The sequence below is a fragment of the Fukomys damarensis genome, unplaced genomic scaffold, assembly GCF_012274545.1.
Source record: "Fukomys damarensis isolate Sample0158 unplaced genomic scaffold, DMR_v1.0_HiC HiC_scaffold_37, whole genome shotgun sequence".
NCBI classification, from domain to species: domain Eukaryota; kingdom Metazoa; phylum Chordata; class Mammalia; order Rodentia; family Bathyergidae; genus Fukomys; species Fukomys damarensis.
In genome coordinates, this window is record NW_022900949.1 from 28,585,396 (window position 1) to 28,597,833 (window position 12,438).

Sequence of the window (12,438 nt, forward strand, 5' to 3'; positions counted from 1 at the left end):
CAGAGCTAGGGATGCAGATCAAGGCTCCTGCGGGATAATGCCATTCCCCCAACACTAGAGAGTTCCTCTGTTAAGAGACAATATTTAGGGCTGGGGATTTAGCTCAATGGTTCCACTGCCTGCCTTGCAAGAGCAAGGGCCCCCGAGTTGGATCCCTGGTACAACCCCACAAAAGACAATACTTAAAGAGAAATGGAAGTGCTGAGTCTCTGCTCCCAGGGCCTGACAGAGTTACAGCAAGTATCTGAAATCACAGAGAAATCCACTTACATCTCCGGGAGCCACAACGTCATTGCAGAAATAGCAGCCAAGTTTGTAACCAGGGATGTTGGCAAAAAGTGACGAACCCAGAAGGTCAGCAGATGTTACAGGGTGGCTTGGACACACATCCCCAGATCCTTGTTGCTTTGGTTTCTTCAGGCCATGTCTCATGACAACAAACGTGTCAAACCCCAGGGCAGCGTTGATGACCAACTGCACATTTCAAGGATGAAGAGAGTTAAGAGAAGCACATTTCAAGTCATGGTTAATTTCACATTCTGCTAGTTTTTAAAATTGATTTTTTGCATATGAGTGTAATGAGACTGTAATAGCTAATAATGGTAAAAATTCCTGAGTATACAGGGCTGCTTAAGTGCAAAAGACGTGACAAGAGTAACACAATGACCTCATTTACTTTCATTTAATGCCCTACAAACACTTCCCATTCATGAGGAGGATGCAGAGGGGCAGAAGGGTTAGTTCTCTGAGTGGCCCAGGGTCAGTGGGCTGTCCGAAGTCGTAACAAAGCTGTGGTCACAAGTTCTCAGACCCACTCTTCCCACCACTGCGTAAGACTCTCTGGTATCCATATATCTTTATTTTTAAGGACATTCTTTTTCATCTATACTGCAAGAACTTTTTCTTAGTTGTAAGTTGTTATTTTCCCAAACTTCTCTCTTTTTTTTTTAAGGTACCAGGGATTGAACCCGGACCTTGCGCTGACAAGGCAGACAGTGGAACCACTGAGCTAAATTCCTAGCCCCCCAAACTTCTGAACATACAGAAAGCTTGAAAAATGAAGAAAAGCCATGCTGGAAGAGACAGTTTCAGGCATTTCTTCCTACTATTTTCTCCATTTTAATCACATTTCCTTCTGTTTTTCCTTTGTTCTTGCCCTCCTTCTTAGCCCTTCTGAGTGGATGGAGGATGGGTAGACAGATGGAGGCCGATGAATAAATGTTCAGATATAATATACACTGTAGTTTCTTACATAATAGTATTTTTCCTTATTACTAAATTCTCTGAAATACATGGATGTGAATGGATGTATACTATTTCATCATGGGTGTGGGCTTGGTTTAGTTAACTATTCAATACTGCTGCCCCTTGAAGTGGTCACTGATAAATAGCAGTCCTTCATAGGATGGTAAGGAAGATTCAACAGTGATGAGAACTGTTCTACTGGTGACCTGGGCAAAAAAACAGAGTCTGCAGAGGAAGCCCTCTGGCACCATGCTGTAGGCCACACAAGTCATCCCACTTTGCCTCTGGACTGTGAGGCCACAATTAGAGGCTGGTGCCCCGTTCCATGAACTACCTTTCTCTTGCTGGCAGCTATGACGGTGGGAAGCCAGCGGCTCTCCCGGGTGTCCATTAGCAGGAAGATGACATCATGGCTTTCGATGAGCCGCTCCAGCTGCTCCACGTCCCTGCAGGCTTGCTCCAGGGTGATGCTCGAGAAGTTCACGGGGTGCCCGGGCATGGGAATGCTCATGTTGAACCCCCTGGCATTCTGGGGAGACACCAGGATGGAGTTACCTCTGGAGCACAGGCCAAATCAGCAAGTCAGTATTGTCTAATCCTCCCCAGATGGCAGGAAGGCGTTACCAGGGTGTGGTATAACTTAGCTCAAGTGAAGCACACAAATGTCGCATGAATGGTTCACTGTGCCTGTGGACCTGATACAGGATTTCCTCATGGCCCAAGAGTACTCTTGTACCCGTTCCCCACGACCACTACTCTGGCTTTATGAACCACACACCAGCTATGCCCATTCTGGAGCCTCAGTTAAATGATACCCTCCCACAGGCATTTATTTACACAGTATCCCACTGGTGTCAGCAGCAGCCCCTTTCCATCCTCATGACTACAGCAGGATGGGTTTATTCATTCTACTCCTGAGAAATAGGGTCATTTCTAGATGCTGGCTATTAGGAAAAAAGTGGCAGTGGGCATTTTCATGTATGTATTTCAGTGTATCTGTGTACATTTCTCTAAGGTAAACATCTAAGAGTGCCATCTTTTGTGTCAAAAGCTAAGTGTGTATTTCATTTCCTGTGGTTATTATCAACAAAGGATAAAAGGGATGGTTGCTCCAGGGCCTGACAGCATTTAGCATGGTTCGTTTAGCGGATGCACAGTGATGTACCTATGGTTTCAATTCTTACTTCCCTGATGACTGTTTTGTTTTTCTTCACTACATAGTTCAGGCTGGCCTTGAATTCATAGCCCAGGCTGACCCCAAACTTGAGGCAACCCTCCTGCCCAAGTGCTGGGATGATAGGTGTGTGCCACCTTGCCTGGCTCCCCTGTTGACGGCTGATGTTAAGCACTTCGTGTGTTCACAGATCTTCACTATGAGATACTTGTCAATGCATTTTGGTCCCCTTAAAAAAAAAAAATCGCAAAAGCTGATGTGTCTTTTTATTATCAGGTGGTATGAATTGTTCATTTGCCCTGGGTGAAAGTTGCCTGCCAATGTGAATGTGTGCTGTTTCCTCGGTTTGGTCAGCTTTTTCACTTTCTTAGTGGCATCTGCTGAGAAGCACAAGTTTAAAACTTGAATGAAGCCCAGGTTATCAAACTTTTCACTGAGAGTCATCTTTGTAGGGTTAGGAAGAAACCTTCTCCTAGAAGCACTATAATTTGAGCTTCTATATACAGTTCTTCAGCCTTTCTGGGCTGCCATTTAGGACTCTGCTTTGGATAACTGGTCACCACTCGGGAACCTTCACTCTGCCCCCAGCTCCCAGAAGGGGGGTCCTGCCCTGCCTGAGCATGCAGTGACTCTAGCCAGATGCTCTGATGCAGCTGGGCAGGTCTCTGGGACCCCTTCTCTGCAGCACCTCCTCATGACTGCCGCTGTCCTGCAAATCTCAGCTACTTCCTCTGTTCTCTGGGGGATAGCTGGGCAGGACTGGCAAGGGCCAGAAAGTGCCACCAGGCAATCAGCTGGAACACTCTTGTTCCCTCTGACGGGACAACAGTCTTTCATGGCCCACTCTTCATTGTTTCCAGAGTCATTCCAGGTCCTATGCCCCAGTGCATGACTGTTAGGGTGGGAGAGAGTCCAGCATCAGCTGCTCATCAGGGTTGGTCGCAGATGTCCAGAGGCTGGGCTTCAAACCCTCAACTGTGGGTCAGGGGCTGTGCTCAGTATGCACCTAGCAGGAACAACGCCCCGAGTTCTACCTCTGGCACCATTTAAAAAGACCTCAAATAAACAAAACACTCCCAACTATAGTTCCAAAAATCTAAATTTTATTGCTTCCCCTTAAAAAAAAAAAAGGTAATCTCAAGTAATTATTGGACTATAAAAGATGAGTTGTTTTCTTATTCAATTAATTCAACCCCAGGATTAGGCATGCCATTTACAACCCAGCAGTGCTTTCCAAGTTATTTTATCATAGCATTTAAAGGCATCTGGAAAGGGTCAAGGAGACTCCTGTCTCTAGGAGTGGAAGAGGAGGGATTTTCAAGGAAAATCATGCAGATAAAAATCAAGAGTTTCCTGTAACCTGGCCAACCTTTTATACATGCCCAGAGAGACTAAGCTCCTTGGGACAGCCTGAAGGTCTGGAACCACAAAGAGGTTAGTTTGGTCAAGAATATTTTAGTACAAAAACCAAAAGTCTTGCTATGAGAGTGATAAAGGCTACCTGGCTCAGCTATTCAACGAAATCACCTGCCCCCAAAGTCTGTCACCCAAGGCATGACTTCCTGGTACATTTCCTTATAGTTTCGTGTGAATGTATTATTTCAAAATTAAAAATGAAAAAACATCTACCCCCATTAACCCCCCCATTAGATGTCATAGGCTTCAAGCACTGAGATTAGAATTCTGCAATAACTGAATAAGTGAGATGGTTCGAGTCACATAATACTGCATTAAAAGAACCCACCTCCGCCTTTCCCAGGTGCTGGAGACCCCAGAAGTCTGCACATCACACATCTCTGCTTCCACTCTTCTTGCTGGAGTGCTCTTCCTGGCCTCAGGCCTTTCCCTCACCTCTGCCCTTCCCACGCTTTCCCCAAATCCCTCTTCTTTGTTAATTCCTTCACAGAGGAGGCTTCCTTACAAGAGCCTGGCCTGGCCCCTCAAACATGCCCCAGGCACTTTACTCTGTATTTCCCTAGCACCTTCTACTAATTCCTATCCGAATTAAATATCAGGTCCTCAGCATGTTTGTCTTCCAAAGGAATCTAAACTCTCTGAGGGCAGGGTCTTCTCTCCACTCCTGGAGTGAGAAGGGGAGAAAAGGATGTCTGCTGAATGAAGAAAGCCATGTTAAATCAAGAGTGTGAAGAAAATCTCTCAGGCCTGGCTAAGCAATAAGTAGTTTCACAAGTGTTCTTGCATTTGATGAATTATACTAGCACTTTGTACACAGCTATTCTATTTATAAGGTATGAGGGATAAAAGATAAGAGACGAGCTGGTCTCCAGGACTAAATACTAATAGGGAACACAGCTGCCCAGTGGCCTGAGTCACCCAAGGGGCTGACTCTTTCTAAGAAAGTTGGACTTGCTCTCTAAAGCCTGGCACAATCTGGTCCTCACTTCCACCGCAGCCTCCTTTCATCTTCCTAGACCTCTCTGCTTCAGCCACCATGGCTTTCTTTTTTCTCTTTGTTTCTTTTTGACATGGCTGTGACTTCCTCTATTTGTCTTGGAGATTTTTCCAAAACAGGGTCCTGGGATGTTGCAAGGGCTAGCCTCAAACAGGATCCTCCTCACAGCCTCTGAGGGCTGTGATATAGGCATGTGGACTTCAGGGTTTTCTTTCACATCCAACAGCACCATGCCCTCTCCTCGGGTGTCAGCACCAACAGCTTTGGCTACTCAGTCCAGCGGCTCCCACTCACTGGCAGCCTTCAGTTCCCTTGGACAGCCCTGCGATTCTACTGTCCACCCGGGCTGCCTCAAGCTGATTTCAGACACAGGCTCATGGCAACTGAGCTCTTGAATCACATGCCTACCAAAATTGAACACGCTTGAAAAATTACCTGTCAGTGACACCCACCTCCTTAAGTGTAAGCCCCCTGTGGGGAAGTGGGAGCGGTGTCCTTGGTACAGAGTAGGCCTTAACTACATAAAAGCTGAGTGAATTACACTGGGCCACAGCCAATGGCCAGGGCCTGGGAAAACAAATATTCAGGCAACTTCTAAGTGGCAGACCTCAGGTTCCGAGCCAAGTTTGGTGGGACCCCAGGAGAGTTCATCATATCCCCTCCTGCCTCTAGCAGAATTGCACATCCACTCCCTCTGCCAAGTGGCTTCTCCAGACCCCCACTGGGAAGGCAGTGTCTACTGCCCATCCCATTTGCTCAGGCTCAGCCTGTGCCTTGCTCTGGTGATGGGCAGCAAGAGTATTGTACTGTGCTATGGCTGAGCTGGCATCATAAGGGGCATGGGTAATGCCTACACTTTTTAGCTTTCCACTATCTACCATCACAGCCATAAGAACAGGAAGAGCAGGTGACTCCACTTCGAAATAATAACACCCAAATAAACCGGAAGTAGACTTAAAGCCGCAGCCTGGCATTGCCCAGTAGCAGACCCACAGCCAGCCTACACACCCCTGAGCACAGAGTACTGGTGTGTCACCACAGGCATGGAGAGCTAGAGTTGTGTGAGGCGTGATATTGTGACAACAGAGTCCTCTGGATGGTGGGGCCGTGCCTTCTGTTCTTTTGACAGCGAGCATGTAGCTGGGTATGTAGCGGATATTAGATCAATACAAATGAACCCAGTAAGTAATGTCCCTCAGGGATATGGGCGAAATGAACAAAACCATGAACACTACTCCAGAGCAAACATTCCCAAAATGGATGGCTAAAGGGAGAGACTTCAAGGTGGCCAGTATCTCTGTGAGGGCTCAGAGCTTCTCTAGCATTTAAGTCTAAGCAGTTACTTCAAAGAAACCTAATCTGGCTCCTGTCAAATAGGTCAGTTAAGTATCTGAGATGTAGAATCTCTTCTCCTGGATGTCCTCAAAAAATTCTCAAGATTTTGAGTCAAATGAGGTGAACAACTTGTCTGATTATCTGGCGTAGCTAGCAAATAATGGAGCTCAAAAATAAGAAGCAGCTAAAGCAAAAAATTCAACTTTCACCCAATTGCTCTACTCGCAGTCCTGCATTACTCAATTTAACTCCATCAGTAATTCTCTGGAGGTCTGAGGATGGACGAAAGATAATATCCTACATCAGAGCCACCATAAGTCCCTTCACAGCCAGGCAGGATATGAAAATACATATCCTCCCAATTCCCCAATTTAAACTTGTGTAATGCTTGGTAACTCACAAAACATTATTTCATATATTTTTTCATGTAGTTTTCACCATATGTATATATATGTATATTGTAACTAATCTTTTGTGGGGAAAGGGTTTGGTTTGGCACTGGGGATGGAACTCGGGGCCTCACGAATGCCAGGCAAGTGCTCACCACTGAGCCACACTCCTAGCTCTTATTGTAGTTTTTATCCCTGAGAGGAGAAAACAGGCATGGCTGCATGGTGAGTGTCTGGAAGGAATTCTCTCACCAATACCAGAAGGCCACCTTCTCCAAGACTGAGGCATCTGTGGACATAGGAAGCCACCATGATGCTCCTGGAGGCGCCTGCCTACGTACCACTCCGGGGAAGATTCTCTGTAGCCGGTCTGCTGCCGCCAGGGCCTTGGGCTTGCCGCCCCCCAGGCAGTCTTCAAACTCATAGAGCGGCTGCCTTACGGGGTTGGAGTAGGAGATCTTGGCGTTGTCCACGAATGTGACATGCCTGACACCCCAGCCCTGTGTGGAGACAGAAGTGCATGTGCGTCACCAACAGACACTTCAAAGGTGCCCCCCCCCGGGTACTCTGAAGGAGTTTTACTCCCAAGCAGCTTGGAAGCTTTGAGATACAGAAAGCTTTAGAAATCGAGTTGCGCAAGCTCAGTTCTTGATAAACAGACTGTCATCTCACTTTAAAAAGACAAAATAATGACATGCTCAGTGCCTGGATTCCTACAGTAATGAGATCAAGAAATGTCACAGTGGGTCTAATTAATAGCTCATTATTTTTGATAATGTGACACCAGAAAAAGATATGCAAGTGAGTCCCATAAGAAATCTCTATTTGCTGCTTCAAAAGGATTTAGTGAAAGCCCCCAAACATTGTTTTTTCCCTTAATGAATAGTTAACTATTAACAACTCCTTGCAAAACTCATTTAAGGCCTCAACTCTTCAAAAAATGATTCACAAGTCATTTCTCACTCTGTAGTAATAAGGTATCTTTTATATTATTTCTCCAAGAGGGAAAGACCCTTTAATAAGTGGGCATTTACGGAATGATTCTATGTTCTCCTAAATAGTTCTCATTATGTTAGACACTTCAATTTCATCTATAAAGTTTCATAAAAACACGATTTTGAGACACACAAGCTTAAATGCCATATGGTATCTCTCATCTGAGTGAGGCATAGTATAAATAAAGAAAATGCTATAGGACTGATAGCAAGGGACAAGAGAACATATCTGTTCCAAGTGAGAAGCGATCCAAGGGACAGACTAGGGTGAGGGGTGAAGAGGAAGAGAAAGGGAAACAAGAATGAAGATGTGCCATGTACCAGAACCTAATAACCTCAATTAACATAAACACTATGTGCCAAAACATGAGCGGAGACAAATGGTATCAATGAACATGAAAAAGGGGATAGGGGACTCATGGGGGAGGGGGAGGGGGAGGGGAGAGGTAGGGGTGGAGGAACAAGCTGTAATATGCACATATAACCACTCCCAAGATGACTGGAAACTGCACGAACTGCAAATATGTATTTGTAGAATAAAATTTAAATTAAAAAAAAACCCACATGATTTTAAAGCTAGACAGGATCTCTAAAATTCTTCATTTAATAATTTTGTTTTATAGATATGGAAACAGAAGCATAGAAAAGGCGAGTTGTCTAAAACCATTTGTACAGTTAATGATGGGGAACAAATGAGCTCCCCAAAGTTGTGCGCAGGTGGAGATGCCAACTCTTTGGGGAAGAATAGGTGTCTTTTACTAGACCATATTTAGGTACAGCTCTCCCACTCTGTGGGCTCTGAACCTGCTACTGTGGACAGAAAAAAACATTGTCCCTGTATTAACAATGTACAGACATTTTTTCTTGTCATTATCTTTTCTTTGTTTGAGACAGGGTCTATATGATTCAGGCTGGCCTTGAATTCACTATGTATTCTGGCTGACCTCGAACTCATGGTGATCCTCCTGCCTCAGCCTACGGATTACAGGCCTGTACCACCATGCCTGGCTCTTGTCATTATCTCTTAAAGCTACAATCTAACAATTATTTACATAACATTTACATTATATTAGGTTTTCTAGGGCTGGTTTAAGGAATGATTCTATGGAGCATTTTCTCTCCTGGTACCCACAGAGGTCCAAACCAGTCCTCCTGAGTTATGGAAGGAGATAGAACAGTGACTGCAGGGAGGCCTCACTGTGCCTGGCTGCAAAGCTATGACCCTGCCCGCACATGCACTCTTTCTCTTACTTCAGTGTCTTTCAACTAGGGACTCTGGAACTCAGCCTAATGGTTTCAGGGAAGTCAGCAAGGACACCCCCCGTTCATAAGCCTAGTTTGGGTTGCTGCGTGTTTTGAAGCCACAGGTGACTTTCTGGTTCACCCAGTCTCAGTAGCTAAGCAATCTACCACGACAGGGAGTCAAAATGCAGGAAAACCCCGAAAGTCACTTGCTCATGGTGTGGGACATTTCTTTCTGAAATCGTTTTACATTCCTGATTGGGCCGGGGAAGGCAGTGTGGGATCCTGCTGTGTGGCAGAAGAAAGCAAGACAAACTGCGAACATGCAGTAGGCTCGTCTCGTCACGTGCAGATGTGCTTCCAGACTGCTGGCTTCTGCAGTGCTAGTGAAAAGGGCTAATTCTGAAGGATTAAAGAAAATTACAATACTCAGAACAGGGGGGGACATGCTGGTAAAAGGTGGGAAGCTGGTGTCTTTTTCTGGAAGGTAATTCAGCAGCATGCTTCTAGAATGAAAGATGCTCAAATACTTTGATATAATTCCAGCAAATGAGCCTAGAAAATCATGTGGCACACTACCAAGGAGGCAATCACAAAAATAGTCTTTGCAACACAATTTCTAATTGTAGAAAGCTGGGAACGATGTCAATACCAGATATTAGCGGATTGTCTCCACAGACTGTGAGAAATGATTAGATGTGTCATCTCATAAGGAAGCGTATTCTACAGTCATTAAAAAGCTCTCACAGCGCTCAGGAAGTGGAGACAACAGGATTGTGAGTTTGAGGCCAGCCTAGGCTGGGTGACAGAGTAAGACCCTGTCTCAAGGGAAAAACAACAACAAACTAGCCTTATAAGCACCATCTTTTTATTTTCTTTAGTTTCCTGACACAGGATCTCTCTATGAAGCCCAGGCTGGCATCGAATTTGTGATCTTCTTGCCCCAGCCTTCTGAGTACTGGGATGACAGGCATGTGTCATCTGGCTTACAAGCTTCATCTTTAATGACATAGGAACACTTGAATTTCACAGGAGAAATAAATTAATTAAGGTAACAGTAGATATAGTGATGAATCTGAAAGCAAAAAGCATAAAGATAATAAAACTGCTTGATCAACTATTCTCTTAAATGACTAACAATTCACAAGTCTTTCTGACAAGTCTGAATAAGAGGAAAAAATGAAAAAGCAAATATACAATCTAGGAATGTGGAAAGATTAAAATAAGATAGAGAAGATTTTAAAGATAAGAAACTATCATGTGTATCCGATGTCAATTTTTAAAGTTGAATGAAATGATTATCTAGGAAAACAAATTGACTTAAAAGCTGTACAAAAATCTAAAGAGAAGCAGGGCGTGGCCACGCACTCCTGTAATCCTAGCACTTGGGAGGCTGAGGCAGAAGGACTTCCATGAGTTAAAGGGCAGCCTGGGCTACAGAGTGAGTTTGAGGCCAGCCTGAATTACATAGTAAGACCTTATCTCAAATAAACAAACAAAAAAGCCTTAAAAATATAAAGGCCAATCAACACAGAAACATGTCACAGTTCCCAAAGATCCTCTATCTCACTCCTCCCACAAATTCCAGAAGCTACCACATGCAGACAGATTTATAATTGAATTTTTCCAAGCCATTAAGGAACAGATAATTCATGCATTAAAAGTCTTCTGGAGCATAGAGAAAAGAAGAAAAATTTCAAGATTATCATGTAAAACAACTCAGCTGAAAACATATAAGAAAAAACACTGCTACAGAACAATCCAATTTATGGATACAGATATAAAACTTACAAATAAACATTACCAACTGAATCCCATAGTATACTAGAAGAATTCAAGATGGCATTTATTTTAGGCAAGGTCAACAGGAGAATGCTTGGAGTATCTACATAGGCATTTGGTAAAGCTCAACATTCATAGCTGAGTGTGGTAGCACAAACCTGTAATCCCAACACTGAGGAGGCTGAGGCAAGAGGATTGCAAATCCAAACACAACCTGGCAAATGAACAATTTTGGGAAACCTTGTCTCAGAAAGGGAGCTGGGGGAGGAATGTAGCTCAGACTGAAGGTTCAACCACCAGTACAAACAAACAAACAGTACGCTCAAGGCCTAGTGAAAGACAAAGATGATCCAAGTAACTGACAGCTATACCACACGAAGGGTGAGCATTGTGAAGACACCAACCCCTTCCAATTTATCTATAAATTCACCGTCATTTCAATTAAGACAGTGAGAAGCCATACAGGAGCTACAGGAGAAGTGGAGAATACACAGATAGATTAAGGGGCACAAGCAGATTTACCATCTGATAACGGCGAGTGGAAAACTACAACTGAGATTCTTTTCTCTTTATTTTGTGGTAATAGACCTTCTCACTAAGTTACATGCCCAGCTGGTTTTAATTTTTAGTTTGAGCTAGGGTCTCACTAAACGTTCAGGAGGGATTCAAATTGGTAACTTTCCCACCTCAGCCTCCCGGGGTACTGGGATTGCAGTGTGCACCACCTGCTAGATTTACCTCTTGAATAAATGCTGTTAAAATAACTGCTGACTCATTTTGTTAGACTTTTTCTGTGACAAAAATAAATTCCGTATTGATAAATGCGTAGCCAAAAACACAAGAGTTCTGTAAACCATATGGGGAGGGACTACAAATTTAACAACATAAAATTAAAACACTTTCATATGGGTAAAGTTATTATGGATAAATTGAGAAAAATATTTACATGTCACCGAAGGAGAGGTTAATAGCCATAAGAAATAAAACTACAAATCAATAAAAGAAACACAAACCAAAACATGAATAGAACAAACAAAATTCACAAAGGAAATAAAAGCCTACACTCCCCAAAGAAATTTAATTTTTTGTTGTTGCTGTTGTTGGTACCAGGGATCGAACTCAGGACCTTGTGTGGCAGGTGGTGGAACCACTGAGCTAAATCACCTGCCCTCCCCAAAGAAATTTAAAGTTAAATGATAAAGTGTTATTTTTTACCTTCCTAGACCTAAAAAAGCTGATACTATCCAATCTTGGCAAAAGGCTGAAAAAACGCTCTCTTGTATCTTTCGGAATACAGATTGGTTTAGCATTTCTGGAAGATAACTTAGAAATGGGGCGGGGGGAGATGTAAAAAGAACTGAGAGAAGTTATGTGCAGGGACTAACTGCCCACAATGGATATGATCACTGTGTACTACAAACAGGCACTAATAAAGTAGATTTTAAAAGTAGGGCAAGAAAGAGAAGTAAAAAATAAAGGCAAAAAAAAAATTAGAATCTTAACTCTAATTTTTTTTTTGTATGGGGCTTGCAAGGCAGGTGGCAGTACCACTGAGCTAAATCCCTGACCCTAGAATCTTAACCCTAAAAAGAAAGAAAAAAAAAGATGTGAAGAGGAGAAAGAGAGAAGCTGGAACACGAACCATTAGCGTCCGGGCCACGTGACAGCCCAGGGTACCCGCTCCCAGCAGCAGGCACTTGGCAGACACAATCCTATCCAGGTCCAGCGTTGGGACCAGCCTCCAACACATGAGTTTGAGGTTCAGATCCACTGACGACTCAGCTAACCTGGGAAGGAGGGACTGGTTAGTTCAGTGGGCAGCTCAACTGCACTGACCCTGTCCTAAAGGATAGAGAGCAGCTA

General features: G+C 43.9%; 1 protein-coding gene across 5 annotated transcripts in view; it reads right to left on the reverse strand.

Moving 5' to 3' along the window:
* The window catches only part of Atg7 (autophagy related 7), a 217,464-nt gene that overhangs the window by 158,704 nt on the left and 46,322 nt on the right, over positions 1-12,438 (reverse strand). For all 5 annotated transcript variants that reach the window (XM_010631430.3, XM_010631416.3, XM_033759762.1 and 2 more), the window contains exons 11-14: positions 12,218-12,362; positions 6,898-7,056; positions 1,580-1,774; positions 271-474 (exon numbers count right to left, since the gene is read on the reverse strand). In XM_010631430.3, the coding sequence (XP_010629732.1) occupies positions 271-474; positions 1,580-1,774; positions 6,898-7,056; positions 12,218-12,362 (703 nt within the window). The remainder of the gene's footprint in view (positions 1-270; positions 475-1,579; positions 1,775-6,897; positions 7,057-12,217; positions 12,363-12,438) is intronic.